Source organism: Dendrobates tinctorius, unplaced genomic scaffold (genome assembly GCF_039654945.1).
Source record: "Dendrobates tinctorius isolate UK_male_01 unplaced genomic scaffold, ASM3965494v1 ptg000004l, whole genome shotgun sequence".
Lineage (NCBI taxonomy): Eukaryota > Metazoa > Chordata > Amphibia > Anura > Dendrobatidae > Dendrobates > Dendrobates tinctorius.
Genome location: NW_027361672.1, coordinates 21,162,490 through 21,179,250, shown reverse-complemented (window position 1 = coordinate 21,179,250; position 16,761 = coordinate 21,162,490). Strand labels below are relative to the sequence as shown.

At 40.4% G+C, this 16,761-nt stretch overlaps 1 protein-coding gene across 1 annotated transcript in view; it reads left to right on the top strand.

Annotated features, from left to right (window-relative positions):
* Positions 1–16,761, top strand: part of GALR1 (galanin receptor 1) — a 652,342-nt gene that overhangs the window by 381,527 nt on the left and 254,054 nt on the right. Inside the window, exon 2 of the mRNA XM_073566437.1 lies at positions 16,194–16,259. Within this exon, the coding sequence (XP_073422538.1) occupies positions 16,194–16,259 (66 nt within the window). The remainder of the gene's footprint in view (positions 1–16,193; positions 16,260–16,761) is intronic.

The following is a 16,761-nucleotide window of genomic DNA, read 5'->3' as shown; positions in this document are numbered from 1 at the left end:
AATTGTTCACTCTAACTCAGTTACAGTGAGCGGGATATTATGAAAACTACAATGTTTGCCTTCATTTTTATGACTTTTGTATGCTATCATCTTTAATAATGCTTCAATGCTCTTGTTTACTTTTGTATGCTATCATCTTTAATAATTGTGTATTGTGCTGCAAGCATGGTGTTACTAGTGACTAGATGTGGAACTTCAAAATCTCACATTCTCAAGTAGTCATTAGGTAGCATTCACACGGGCAATGCAGTTTAGTCCAAACAGGTAGTTGTTTTGCTTTCAGAAGCCTCCAAAGGATTCAAAATCAAAAACAGCTTCTTCTGGGCACAGTATATTTAGCAGGGCACATGTGTCAGTGTGTGCTCACCCGAACAGATTACAATCCTTTCTCCCACAGCAAACTTTATACACAGAAGAGGCATAATCTCACCAGTCTTGATATCCCCTTCAGCCTAGGTTCTGGCAGCTTCCAGCACCAAACCGAAGTGTTCAACTCCGTGTACAGTTCACACTGAATAAGCAGCAGTTTCCACACATTGTTCTACACCTTTCCAAGCTGACCCATGCAGTCTCCATTCAGAAAGAGACACTCTTTCTTGTCTCTCTCCAACCTACAGCTCACATTTTGGCTGGACACTCACCAGCTTCAGTACACTCTACTCTGCTTCATTCACCGGACTGATACAACAAGGTGTACACATGCCCATTTTCTTAGTTAAAGCAAGCCAGATGCATCTAATTAAAATCTGCAGTGCTAGTATTTAACCCAGTCCTCCCTGACTTTGCTACAACTGTAACATTAAAGCATACTGGAATACATTGAAACTGTGCAATAAACTGATACTGTAGGTTGTGATCCCTGGATTTTTATCCCTCCGTATCAAGTAGATCCATTTTATTTCAATGTTTTTTTCATAATATTGGTTTCAATTATATGTATACAACTTGTCAAACAAAAATTAGAGTTTTTTAATTATTTAATTTATTTTTTCAGGTGTCACATGCTCTTTCTTGTGCTTTGCATAATCTGCTTTTGGAGACAAATCTGCACCCTGATTTTTCATCTTTGGCATAGGTATCATCTGCCTTTTCTAAAGCATCATGAAAGGAATTCATTAAATATATTTGTTATATGTGCACCATCTTTTGTCACAGTTTGGTTTTGTCTCTCATCCTAGTGTTTGCACTACATGGTTTATGTATAGAATGTGATTCAAGAACTATCATTTCTCCTAGCGGAGAGTGACATGTTAAGCATGCCGAGATGAGGAGACTTAAAGCCGCAATGCTCCTATGGAAAATATGCAAATTGTCTCTTCAGAGAGGAAGAGGACTAGAACTACTGGAACACAGAAAAAACACAGTATAACAAACGCATAAAAATGCTCTATTATAAAAATTAAATGTAACAGTAAACAGCAAGTGCTAGCAAAAAGATGATAACAAAAACAGGGTATTTAGTTTTGTTATTATCTTTTTACTAGCAGTTGCTGTTTACTGTTACATATAATTTTTACAACAGAGTATTTTTATGCATTTGTTATACTGTGTTTTTTCTGTGTTTCATGTCTTTGGGTGTTGTGAACACTGTCCTACCGACTTGTTCACTTTTGTGCATGGCTCATGTGTTTTCAATCTATTTTTTTTCACGTACTCGAAGTAGCAATCCTAAAAGTCAATGTCAACCCTTTACCAAGTCTTGTCACATGAAAGCCAAACCAGAATTGGAATTTTCAGACACTGTGTGCAGACACTTTCATCCTAAGTCATGTGTCAAATGTCTGACTGCTGTGCTTGCCAACAAGTGTTTTGCCACCAAGTATTGTTTTGTTTGCCAGAGGGATCAAATACTTTTTTCTCACTGCAAAATGCAAATAAATTCATATAATTTATGCAATGTGATTTTCTGGATTTTATTTATCTTTCAATGTTAAAATTAACCTAATCTTAAAATTATAGACTGTTCATGTCTTTGTCAGTGGACAAGCATTTGTTTAGGGTTATTTGGCTTTCTTCTGGTAACTCGACCATGCAGCCCATTTTTCTTCAAGTGCCTCCTTATTGTGCATCTTGAAACAGCCGCACCGCTAGTTTTCAGAGAGTCCAGTATTTCAGCTGATGTTATTTGGGGGCTTTTCTTTGCATCCCGAACATTTGTCACAGGTCACAGGTCAAGATGTTACCCTTAGTAACCATTCAAACCCATTTTTGTCAACTCCTATGCATATTATCAGGCCAAAATCACCAGGGTATGTAAACTTTTGATCAGGGTCATTTGGATGTTTTGGGTTGTCATTGTGATTTATAAAGAGAAAACACAGTGGTTTGACAATAAATAGCTTTACCCAACCACTAACCATGAGTGGAGAAAAGCTTTTGGTGTTATAATTCATATTCTCTGAAAAAAGGCCAAGAAAGCAAAAATTCTGCTGGGGTATGTAAACTTTTGAGCACAACTGTACGTGTGTGTGTGCTATGTATATATACTGTAGATATGTGTCTGCAACATACAGTATGTGTATATGTGTGTTTAACATTCAGTGTTTGTGACACATACTGTTTATGTAGCGTCCACGTTTATAAATATGAAGAAAAATTCAAAATGTCGGGAATTGGATAAAATCTTCAAAGTTTGATTTCAAGATGTAAAATTAAAATTAATCTACCACCATGAATTTTAATCTTATGTCTTAAAATGAAACTTTGAAGATTTTGTCATTTGGAATGTTTCTTCGTATTTTAACTGTGGGTCAATAATTTTCCTTGGAGCTGCAATTCTAATATTGAACAGCAACAGATTTAAACTTTTTTCTTACTTTATGACCACATTTATAAATACTGGTAGGGCAGACAGGAGCTGATAGGTGTAAACATCAGCAATCGCCCATTGAACGAGTAAAATGCTGTTCATTCATCAGTTGATTGGATTGTATATGGCACAACAAAAATCATTGTACTCAGCAGCACGTGAACTGGTGTAAAATGCAGATGTGTTGCTGATAACATGATGTGTAAGGGAGCATACTGATCTACTGGTGATCATTCTGTGTTCATTATTTCCACAGCTTTTGTAAGAGACCTGTAAACCGGTGCGGAATGTCTTCAATATTGTCAATCTCATTCATTTAATTGCCTGAATTAAGCCCATGTAAACTGAAATGTTTCTTTGCCATAGTGCAATATGTTAGCATTTAGGACCACACTATAAACTTTTACCCAGTGCCTTACTTTGTCTAAAACCGGCCCTACCTGTAAAGTGTAAACTTTTGTGGTCAGGAAGGTTTTCTGTCTCTCCTTTTTCCCACATGCATTTTCCAATAAATTTACTGTTATGAGATTCACTCGAATTTATTCACCAAAAATCTAACTCTTCAGTGAATTCAGTGAGTTTAAATTTTGAAAGATCCAATTATCTCTACTCATGAGGTCACAGCCCAATGCAATTCATGTTGGTTAAGATCTAGACAGCAGTGGATATTCTGAAAACTGGAAAAGACCTATCAAGAAGACCAATGACTTGCACGACTGAAGGTCAGATCAGCAAGGAAACACATGAAGAAGATGAGGTCTAGGTGAGTATTATTGTTTTTTCACCTTAGGTTTATTATGCTCCGGTGTACCAGGCATTGGACCTCCACTGATCTCATACTGATGACCAATTTTATGAATTTGTTGTCAATATTCTGTAACCAAACACCACCTTTAATATTTGTTTAGAACATAAAAGTTGAATTTCCTTTACAAATTTTGAGAAGTCTGCAAACTCAAATTTTTGTGTTTTTGCCCATCCTTATAATACACCCATAATAAATCCATGGGAAATCCATAATGAATTACTCAAAAGTGGAAATTTAATTATTTGTCACTGTCTAAATATGATTGTAGTCTTTTGAAATGAAAATTGCGCTTTGTCTCCATTATTTAATTTAATTATAGCATCAATAGCCAGGCTTTTGTGATGGTTGCTCAGCTCTAACTTATTTATATAAATGTTTACAAAGACATAGAAAAAGGATTCCATGTGAAGCTGTTCTTTATAGCAGAGAGTAAAGTATGTGGAGATAGGAAAAATACAGCTTATTTAATATAATAATGCAGTTCGTTACATTACACCATCATATTCTTCAGGGCTGTACAGAGAATGCAAACAGGTACCAATATATTAGTGGACCCAAATTGCGTAATTTCGAATAAACACAAATAACACAACATGACAATGCCAGGTCCTATGTTGTTCATGCTACCGTAAGCAGTCTGAGTGAACTAGAGGTGCCACAATGGCCTGCATCTCTTATCAAGCACACATGGGATGTCATTGGTAGACAATTGCAAAGGGAGCTGCCAGCAGTGGATCTTGATGATTTGTGTACTCAAGTATATTCAATGTGGTAAAAAATTCCTCAGACAATCATTGGTAACCTCTTTGACAGTATCCCAAGGTGGGCATGTTTATGCGATACTGAATATTACTCATTTACTAATATATAATGTATTACTCAATATTACATTTACTTATATATAATATACTTCATCCAATGGGACACAACTTTTTGTCCATTTATTTTTATTTTAATTGACTCATACACTGATGGATTAATATCTAAAGGATGCCGACAGGAGTAACGTAAAAATTCATTTTGCTTTCACTATCATATTCAATGGGTGAATGACATATAAAAATAGGGATATATTCTGGTTATGGTTACAATCTATATAGTTTGAATGAAGCAGTTATACACAGTATCTTATCATAAATTCTACACCAATACACAACAAACATATCCCATCAACCTAGTATTTACCAAGAAGAGATCAATGCAATTAATTTATTAATCAGTGACCTATTTAAGGAGATTAATTCTATATTTAGGGTATGCTCACACTGGTTGTTTTTACTACATTTTTCTCATGCACACACATTGTTTTTTTTTGTCATCAGGATTTTGTGCTTTGCTGTGTTTTTTTTAAATAGTGTATGTCACTTCTTTCAGCATTTTTGCAATGTTTTTCACTCATTGACTTGAATGGATGGTGAATAAATGTTTTAAATACGCAGGTTGATGTTTTTTGCAGCATATTTGCTGCTGAAAAGTCAACGTCAGCAGAATGTGACCTCATAGTCAGCTCTGATATATCTAGATAGCAGGCTGCATGGTTGCATTATGTGACCATACAGCCTGTCATCCAGCAGAGACTCTGAGCAGCGGACCAGAACCAGTGAATGGGGGGCCCGAATATATAGTGTTTGCCACGCTGTCATGTGGATGACAGCATGGCAAAAACCGCTCCTGATCGGTGGTGAAATCACCACAGCCGGTCAGACAGCCACGGTTCACATGCTATCAAAAGACAGCGTTAGCGCACAACTGTTATTGGAGGTATAAAGTTTACCTCCGGTCACTGGTGTCAGCTGATGAGATTGCTGCTCCCATAATAATAATTTTAAAAAACCTGGGTGGGTTCCCCCATATTTTGATATTTTGATAACAAGCTAGGCAAAACTCACAGCTGGGAGCTGCAACCTTCAGCTGTCAGCTTCAGCAAGGCTGGTTATCAATAATAGAGGGGTCCCCACGCCATATTTTTAAATTATTTAAATCCCCCAGACATGGATTACTGCATGGGACAGAATAAAGGACAGGTGAGGGATATTGCTGTCTTTATTTTAATTCTCTTGCAGGAGACAATGGCGTCACTGAAATAGGCAATGTTGTAAGTATGGAATAATTAAGATTTTTTCTTAAAGGAGTCTGTGTCATTCTTTCAATTAAAGGACTTTATTTTTAGTGTGTTTTTATACAATATGACTATGGGGTTAGTAATGGTGGTGTCTTATAGTCATCTCTCCATTACTAACCTTGGTTCTTGATGTCACCTGACAATACAAAGGTGACATCAACCCTCCCAATTATTAACGCACTTGCCACTGCTACATGGCAAGTAGGGAGAACGAGGGTAAGAGCCAGAATTTGTGCATCTTATAAATATGCTTTTTCTGGGGTGGCAGAGAGCTGATGTTTTTAGCCTAGGGGGCAATATCCATGGCTCCTTTCTAGGCTGTTAATATCAGCTCGCAGCTGCCTGCATAGCCTTTGTTGGTAATTAATTATAGCGACCACTACATCATATTTTTTGGGGAGTCCCCCATTTTAATAGCCAGTAGAGGCTGCAAATTCACCTGTGAGCTGATGTTAATAACCTGGCAAGTTCCAGGGGTATTACCCCATTCCCAGGCTATAAACATCTGTCGCCAGCTATCGGCTTTCCCTCCACTGGTTAAGAAAATTATGCTGGAGCCCATGCTATTTAAAAAAAAAAAATCTTTCAATAATTAACCCCTTAACTACCAAGGACGGATCTATCCATCATTGGACTCCTCCTCCCTCTGCCGGAGCCCGCACCTTTCCCAGCACATGTCTGTTGTTTTGAACAGCTGACATGTGCCGCTAACAGCCGCAGGTGGAATCTGCATCCTCCTGTGGCTGATAATTTGTTAAATGTTGCTATCAAATGTTGACAGTGGTATTTTACATGCATTTCTGGCCATTGTGCCAGAAATCTGACCCATCGATGACCCCGTCACATGATCGCGGGTCATCGATGGGTTGGCATGACAACCAAAGGTCTCCTGGAGACCTCTATAGTTGTCACTATTGGATTGTTATGAGCACCACCCGGTGGTCGGCGCTTATAGCAAGTCAGCAATTTTGCTACATGGAGACAATCTCATCATAGCCTTTATGTCAATTCTTATGGAACTAATTTATGGACTTCCATGCGCTGCTTGACAAAATACAGGATTCCAATTATGGTGGAAGATAAATCATTTATTCCCAACACGTTTCGAAGCAAGAACTACTTCTTCCTCAGGGGATGACAAAGATGTTTGTCATCCCCTGAGGAAGAAGTAGTTCTTACTTCGAAACGCGTTGGGAATAAATGATTTTTCTTCCACCATAATTGGAATCCTGTATTTTGTCAAGCAGAGCAAGGAAGTCCATAAATTAGTTCCATAAGAATTGTTATATCAGCAGTCACTTGTTTGACCTTTGGACGTGCAGCAGCTCACTACTAATCGTACATGCCTGATCTCTCCTGCCATAGGTGAGTGAATTTCTTTTACATTTTTTAATATTAACCCGGATAAGACCCTATTTGCGCTTTTTTGTTCCTTTAGTGTACTACATAGCCTTTATGTAGCAGAGCCGATCAGGTTATGGCAGCTTCTAGTCTCCCATGGAGACTATTGAAGCATGCTAAAAGTGAAAAAAAAAATGTTTTTAACCCCTTAGTGACTTGTCCAATTATTTAAAATCTGTCATGTCACTTTATGTAGTAATAACTCTGGAATGCTTGAATATATACCATTAATTTTGAGATTGTTTTTTCATAACACATCATACTTTATGATAATGGTAAATTTAAGTCCATATGTTTTCCATTTATTTATAAAAATAGAAATTTGCCAAATTTTTTTAAAAATTGTGATTTTCAAATTTGAACGACTATCCCTTTAATCCAGATAGTCATACCACACAAAAACATTAATACATAACATATCCCACATGTCTACTTTACATCAGCACCACTTGAAAGATGTTGTTTTATTTTGTTATCCTTTTAGGAGGTTTAAAAATGCAGCAGTAATATTTGATTTTTTCAAGGAAATTTACAAAACATATTTTTTTAGGTACCTGTCCAAATTCAAAGTGACTTTGTTGATGCTATATATTGGAAACCCCCAAATGTGATACCATTTTAAAAACAGCGCCCCTCAGTGTATTCAAAATTACTTTCAGGTAGTTCATTATTCATTAACCCTTCAGATGATTTTCATGAATTAAAGGAAAGTGGCGTGACAGGAATGAAAAAGTGAATTTTTACCATCTAAATTTTGATAATGTCTGAACAGGCCGCTGAAGCCGGCAGACTCTAAGGCCATTATTTGGCCATAAATTGCCATGGCAAACATCAGGGCCACATGATCAAGATCTCAGTGTGTCAACCATTTTTTAGGGACCACATCACATTTGAAGTCACTTTGAGGGGTCTATATGATAGAAAATACCCAAAAGTGACACAATTCTTAAAAACTGCACCCCTCAAGCTGCTCAAAACCACATTCAAGAAGTTTATTAACCCTTCAGGTGCTTCACAGGAATTTTTGGAATGTTTTTAAAAAAAGAACATTTGTCTTTTTTTCACAAAAAAATTTATTTCAGATCCAATTTGTTTTATTTCCCAAGGGTAACAGGAGAAATTGGACCACAAAAGTTGTACAATTTGTCCTGAGTGCGCTGATACCCCATATATGCAGGTACGCCACTGTTTCAGCGCATGGCAGATCTTGGAAGGGAAGGAGCGCCAATTGACTTTTCAATGCAAAATTCGCTGGAATTGAGATCGGACGCCATTTCATGTTTGGAGAGCCCCTGATGTGCCTAAACAGTGGAAACCCCCCACAAGTGACACTATTTTGGAATGTAGACCCCTATGGAACTTATCTTGATGTGAGGTGAGCACTGTGAACCCCAAAGTGCTTTACAGAAGTTTGTAATGCAGAGCCGTAAAAATAAAAAATCATATTTTTTTCACAAAAATGATCTTTTCACCCACCAATTTTTTATTTTTCCAAGGGTAACAGGAGAAATTAGTCCCCAAAAGGTGTTGTGCATTTTGTTCTGAGTATGCTGATACCCTATAAGTGGGGGTAAATCACTGTTTGTGCGCATGGCAGAGCTCGTAAGGAAAGGAGTGCCATTTGACTTTTCAATGCAAAATTGGCTGGAATTGAGATCAGACACCATGTTGCGTTTGGAGAGCCCCTGATGTGCCTAAACAGTGGAAACCCCCAATGCTGACTCCAGTCCTAACCCCATCACACCCCTAAGCCTAACCATAACCCTAACCACAAACCTAACCCTAACACACCCCTAACCCTAATCCCAACCCTAACCCTAATCCCTCCCCTAACCATAATTTCAACCCTAACCCTAATCCCAACCATACCCTAACTTTAGTCCCAACCCTAGCCCTAACTTTTAATGGTGTTCACTAAAGGGGCTAACTAGTGGGACAGTTTTATAGGTCGGGTCATTACAGACACGGTGATTCTAAATGTGTACTTTTATTGATTACATTTTTTTATTTAAATATTTATTGATAGAATAAATATTGATTTTTATTATTCTTTATTATTTTGTAAAATATTTTTACAATTACTTAATTTTTTTAAATTTAATTCTTACTTTTACACCTTGTCCCACTATGTGACACTCATTTTGTGCAAGCTGATCGCTTATATAGCATGCAGAGATGCATGCTATACAACCTGTCAGCGCTGCATGGATTTCTCACTAACCTGATAGACTTCCTGACATGCAATATGCATGACAGGAAGTCTCTCAGCTTTGGAGACCCAGATTTTGACATTATGACATCTGGTCTCCATGGCAGCGATCGAGACCCCACGTCATGCCACAGGGTCTCCGATCCAAATACATAGCGGCTGTCACAGCTGACAACCCCTCTGTCTGCTCCTGGAACACTGCAATTATGTTTGATCGCAGTGTTCTGGAGGTTAAAGTGCCGGGAGCGACCGTGACCGCTCCTGGCACTTAGTGCCGGGTGTCAGCTGTGAGAATCAGCTGATGCCCAGCCGCGATCAGTCACACTTCCCCCTGAGCACGACTGATCGCATATGACATACTATCCCGTCCATGGGCATTAAGGCCTAGGGCACATGGACGGGATAGTACGCCATATGTCGGAAATGGGTTAATGTTATAAAATTCTGTGAGGCATCTATGGGTTCAAAATACTCACTACATCTGTAGATTAATTAATTTTCCAAAATGGGGTCACTTGGGGTTTCCTGCTGTTTTCACATGTACAGGACTTTTGAAATGAAACATGACATTCACAATTGATCTAGGCAAATAGCCCTCTTTCCTTTCCTAGGCCTGCCATGTGCCCAAGAAAAAGTTTTTGACCACATATGGGGTATAGTCATGCTCTGGACAAATTGCACAATAAATTATGGCATCTGCTTTTTCATATAATCCATTGAAAAAATTACAAATTTAGCATGAAAACAACATTTTCGTGAAAAAAGTGAAAATTGTGAATATGACAACCTAATGTTACCAAATTCTGTGTAGCACCTGTAAGTTCAAAATGCTCACTATATCTCTGGATAAAATCCTTGATGGGTGTAGCTTCCAAAATAGGGCAACTAAATGGGCTAACTAAATTTTTTTTCATTGTTTAGGCACATCAGGGGCTCTCCAAATGTGGCATGACACCTGCAGACCATTCCATCAAAGTCTGGTTTAAGGAGTTAGTAATGGGGGCTTCTTATAGACACCTCTCCATTGCAAACCCCTGGGAATGATGTCAGCTGACATTTCAAAGCTGACATCAATCCCAAAAATATTACCCCTCTTGCCACTGCACCAGGGAAAGTGGGAAAATCAGGCAAAGTGCCATAATTGGTGAATCTAATGGATGCATCTTTTCTTGGGCATCTGCAGGCTGCTATTTTTATGCTGGGAAGGACCACTATCCATGACCCGTCCCCAGACTGAGAAAAACAGCCCCAAATATCTGCTATAGCTTGGCTGGTTATCAAAAATGGAGGGGAACCCACTCTATTTATTATTATTATTATTATTATTATTATTATTATTATTGTTATTTGCATTAATAAAAAAAACTGTCTAGGGACCCCTCTATTTTTTTATAACCAGCCAAGAAAAAGCTGTCAGCTTTGCTGCGCTGACTATGAGAAATGGACGGCACTCCATTTTTTTTACTCAGTATGCTGACCAATCACAGCCGTGTCAATACTTGACATGGCTGTGATTGAGCCAGAAGTGTCCACACACAAGAGCTTGTTGATTGGCTGTGCTGCAGCCCTTCAACAAACTTTGGGCTGCCAAACCCGAACAGTAACATGGACTTCAGGAGTAGTCCGTGTCAGGAGTCCATGCACAGACTCGAGGAGTATGGTACAGACCTCAGACTTTACCATTCAGTTTCACCATCTCTATCATTGACTGTATGACTAACACATTCAAAGTATAAAATTAAGTTGTCTTAGAGGACCAGCTGAGTGAGAATCTGTCCATAATTAGGGATGCCCTCTAGCTTCATCCATTTTGAGATGAATTGAATCACTTGAATAAACATGGTTTTGATTTTCCAGTACTGCCATAAGTAATATTTTTTTCTGAGAGTCATCTCTTGGTTTAAACCCTTAGTGACAGAATCAATTTGGTACTTAATGACCAAGCTAAATTTTACTATTCAGACCACTGTCATTTTATGTGATTATAACTCTGGAACGCTTTTATGACATTTCGTGACATATTGTATTTCATGTTAGTAGTAAAATTTCTTCGATATGACTTGCGTTTATTTTTGAAAAAAACAGAAATATGGCAAAAAAATTTCAAACTTTGCAATTATCCAACTTTAATTTTTATGCCCTTAAATCAGAGAGTCATATTGCATAAAATACTTAATAAATAACATTTTCCACATATCTACTTTACATAAGCACAATTTTGGAAACAACATTTTTTTTATTAGGGAGTTATAAGGGTTAAAAGTTGACCAGCAATGTCATGAACCAGGTTGGATTATGACAGATTTTGCACAAGTAACCTTTTCTTTCCTTTAAGCTGTTTGCTTAAAGTTAGTTTTGCCCCCAGTGGCCATTAGGGTCATTACACTGTGGTTGTTTCAGTTCTAGTTTTGGCCCCGGTGGCCGTTAGGGTCATTGCTCTCTGGATACGTTAGTTTAGTTGCCCCCGGTGGCCACTAATGTTATTGCACGTGATAATGAAGCAGGTGTGATTCCCTGGCTGCTACCTATAAAGGAGTAGCAGGTGGTCTCACTCACAGTTGGTGATATTGCTCATTTCCAACCAAGTCTGGTGAAGGACGGAACTACAGAGAGGAGTTCCTGGCAGCTCAGGGGAGCTCTGGTGTAATAGCTTCAGGCGGAAGCTGAATTCAGGTGTTGAGCTTCAGGGGTGAAGCTGAACTTTGGTGTTGTACTCTGTTGCTGGGAGCAATAGCAACAGAGCAAAGCTAACTGGTGTTTTTCCCTGTTTGTGACTTTCCTTGTGTGTGTATTAGTGCAGTGGTGGGATTAGTTTTTGCACCGTCCAATTGACTAGAAAGGGATAGGTGCAGGGCGAACTAGGGATTTGAGGTATCCAGCTCGTCGCCAGGTGCGGAACCTTCCTAGGGATCATCAGGAGTGCAGGGACACTGACTCAGGGAAGTGCAGGAGGTCTCCACATCCCCATTCCCTATTGCAGGGCCCTCCATTGTAACGGTTTCCCCAGTGTTTCCTTTAACTCTGTTTAAATCTGCCCTGCTGGAGGCGGTGCATCCAGGTTCATGGGTGTTATAGAAATTCGCCCTGCTGGAGGCGGTGTATCCAGTCACACGTGACATTACATTATCACCAACCTTAACTTTTTTCTCTGGTGAGCCATGGGCCAAGTTCAGACCGGTGAGCAGTTGCTGCTGGTCCTCACTGAGATGAGGGAGGAACTGAATGATGTGTTTAAGCAGCACCTGCAGCAGAATTATGGGTCTGAGGCCTACCCTCTGCCTCAACTAGAGGGTCCATTCGCGGCTTTGGCGAAGATGCGCCTTGGAGTCCCTGCTGGGGAGCAGGACTTGCTTATACAGGTGGACGTACCCAGGCAGGTGGGAGGAGTTGATGTCCCCATGGTGCTGCCTGGTGTTCCCCAAGATGAAGGGGTACGTCCCTGTAGTGAGCAGACTAATGATTTAGTCCTTGGCACTCACGCCGAAACTTCGGTAATATCAGAGAAGCCGTGTCCCCCTGGTCGTGTGGAGGAAGACGACCTGGGAGTGTATATTTCCTCCTCGCCCTCAGAAGGTACTATGTCAGCAGAGGTGATGGTTGGCGAGGTACCTGAGGACATACCGGTGCTTGTTAACAGTGGAGCAGAAGTCAGTCCTGTGGATGCTCAGTTTGTCCAGACTCATGGTCTGAGGTGTGAGAAGCCGGACAAACCCATAAGCGTCCAGGCCATTAACTCTGTCCCACTGAGCTGGGGGGGGTTAAACCAAGTCATAGAAGACATTGTGCTGCATAGTGGACATCATGATGAGTCCCAGTCATACTACGTCTTGGAGGGAAATCCAGCACCTATCATTGTGGGCCCCCTTGGTCTAAAAAACACAACCTGGTCTTAGATGGGTGGACTAGGGAAGTAGTCAGCTGGGAGCAGTCGTGTGAGGGCTGCTGCCTAGGGGCTACTGTCTCTGCCATCTCTTTACAAAGGTCCCCTTCCTCTCCAGTGAGAGCAGCAGAGGTGCTGCAGGAGAGTAGGAGCAAGGTTCAACCCTCGCCATTAGCCAACCCTGAGAGGCACAGACCTTGTAGTGGGAGAGGTTGGAGGGTAGTGTTTCCCTTGGTGAATTGCGGGGTTGTGAGTGTGGTGACACAGGGGGACGCCTCTGTTGTCAGTTCCAGAAAGAGTTCACCGTATTGTGACAAACGAAAGTGTGGCAATGAACGTTCAGGTCAGGACCTGTGTGTGAACGAGCATGTATGGGTGGCCACCAAAAACATCCAGTGGAAGTATGTTGCAGGGGTCAGGAATTCTCAGGTGATTGGGCCGTACCTGGTGTCGGCAATCCAGGACCCGGAGACTTGCCAGCTGGAGTTACACACAAATGTGCCCAAATACCACTCATTCCCCAGATCGGCGCTTTGGAGATGGGTGGTGCCTCCGGAACATACATTGCCAATGCCAGTGGTGCTCGTTTGTCATAAACCAAGTTCAGGTTGTTGTTGGGGTGAACTCTGGATCTGGGCGTCCCCACTGTAGGTGGGTTTTTTTTGGTGAAGAGCGGTCTTGAGGGTCCAGAGGCGCCTCATTGAGGGAGGGTACTGTCATGATCCAGGTTGGATTATGACAGATTTTGCACAAGTAACCTTTTTTTTCCTGTAAGCTGTTTGCTTAAAGTTAGTTTTGCCCCCTGTGGCCATTAGGGTCATTACACTGTGGTTGTTTCAGTTCTAGTTTTGCCCCCGGTGGCCGTTAGGGTCATTGCACTCTGGTTACTTTAGTTTAGCTGCCCTCGGTGGCCGCTAGTGTTATTGCACGTGACAATGAAGCAGGTGTGATTCCCTGGCTGCTACCTATAAAGGAGTAGCAGGTGGTCTCACTCACGGTTGGTAATATTGCTCATTTCCAACCAAGTCTGGTGAAGGAAGGAACTACAGAGAGGAATTCCTTGCAGCTCAGGGGAGCTCTGGTGTAATAGCTTCAGGCGGAAGCTGAATTCAGGTGTCGAGCTTCAGGGGTGAAGCTGAACTTTGGTGTTGTACTCTGTTGCTGGGAGCAATAGCAACAGAGCAAAGCTAAGTGGTGTTTTCCCTGTTTGTGACTTTCCTTATGTGTGTATTAGTGCAGTGGTGGGATTAGTTTCTGCGCCGTCCAATTCACTAGAAAGGGATAGGTGCAGGGCGAGCTAGGGATTTGAGGTATCCAGCTCATCGCCAGGTGCAGAACCTGCCTAGGGATCGTCAAGAGTGTAGGGACACTGACTCAGGGAGTGCAGGAAGGTCTCCACATCCCCGTTCCCTATTGCAGGGCCCTCCATTGTAACGGTTTCCCCAGTGTTTCCTTTAACTCTGTTTAAATTCGCCCTGCTGGAGGCGGTGTATCCAGGTTCATGGGTGTTATAGAAATTCGCCCTGCTGGAGGCAGTGTATTCAGTCACACGTGACATTACAAACGATTTCTCATTTTTACAGAAAAATTTACAAAACCATTTTTTAGGGACCAACTCACATTTCAAGTGAGTTTGGGGGGTCAATATAACAGAAAATGCCCAAAAATGACACCATTCTAAAAACTGCACCCCTCAAGCTGCGCAAAACCATGTTCAAGAAGTTTATTAACCCTTCAGGTGCTTCACGAGAACTGAAGCAATGTGGGAGGAAAAAATGAATATTTAACTTTTGTCATAAAAAATTTATTTTGTAGCTAATTTATTTTATTTTTACAAGGGCATCAGGAGAAAATGGACTGCAAAATTTGTTGTGAAATTTCTTCTGAGTATGCCGATACCCCATATGTGGGGAAAAGCCAGTGGTTGGGTGCATGGCAGGGTTCAGAAGGAAAGGAGCACCATTTGACTTTTTGAATGCAAAATTGGCTTGAACTAATGGAGGCGCCATGTCGCGTTTGGAGACCCCCTGATGTACCTAAATAGTGGAAACCCTGCAATTCTAACTCCAACCCTAACACCAACACACTCCTAACCCTAATCCCAACCCTAACCATAACCCTATTCACAACACTAGCCCCAACATACCCCTAACCTTAATCCGAAACCTAACCATAACCCTAACCACAAACCTAACTCTAGCACCAACCCTAACCCCTACTTTAGCCCCAACCCTAACTTTAGCCCCAACCCTAACCCTAACTTTAGCCCCAACACTAACCCTAAGTTTAGCCCAACTCACTTTAGCCCAACTCTAACCATAATGGGAAAATGGAAATAAATACTTTTTTTAATTTTATTATTTTTACCTAACTAAGGGGTGATAAATGGGGGTTTGATTTACTTTTTTTTTATTTTGATCACTTTGATTGGGTCTTTCACAGTGTTCAAAAATTTCCTGTTGCCGGATACCGGCCAGCAGATCTCGGCAGACGCACTGTGCATGCACCCGCCATTTTCTTCCTGGAAGAAGATGCCGGCAGCCGTGGGGGAATGCAGGTGGGACCAAGTACACTAGAGGAGGTAACAGGGGGGTGATCTGGGGACCCCGGAGAAATTCCAACTATGGGGGGGCACTATAACCTTATTCTTCAGCGCCGTTAACTAATGGCGCTGTTGTTTAAGTACCCTTAACTGCCACCTTTAAAAGGTTATTGGCGGTAGTTAAGGGGTTAAAAGAAAAACTGTTGGGGTTAAAAGAAAAAAGTTTTCTATCAGACTTATGATTCATTTTCATACATGCAAGCATAGTCTCTTTGTGGAATGATCACTGTGAGCTAACAGATGTCGGACATCTTACAATTACCTTAAAGTGTTTACCGTTAAACAAGTGAACTGACTGTTCTGTATATTATGTTTTTCCATTGAATGAGATTAGTGAGACTCATCTTTTCTTATGATTTCAGGTTCTTAACCATTTGCATAAAAAGTTAAGGAACATGTCAAAGAAGTCAGAAGCTTCAAAGAAAAAGGTAATGTTATATTTTTACTAAATTAGTAAGATATTTATGATGGGTTATCTTTATGCACTTATTACTTGTAGTTTCAATAGAGGCATATATTGACAGCTTGTAGCCCTTGTTCAAAACATGTCTGGGCCCACTTATTGCATATGGCACCAAAGATACAAAAAGATGAATGTCACATAGAAAATAGTCACACAATAGTCACATGCCACATAAGCGTCAGTCACACACTAATCACACAGACATACCAAACAGATATTAAGTACGCTACATTATTTGTACCAAATGTCCAACTGGGAGTCTGTATGTAGGGGAAAGAGGACAAAAACTTATAATTAGGATGAATTCTCATTGCCGCACAATAGTAAAAAAAAAAGAATAGATCTACCTGTGGCCAAACATTTTTGTATCAATAACAGCATCATAGACATGAAATTGCTGGTATGGAAATTTAACTTCACATCTAAGAGACACAGAAAAATGTGGGAATACAAACTTATGATGACCT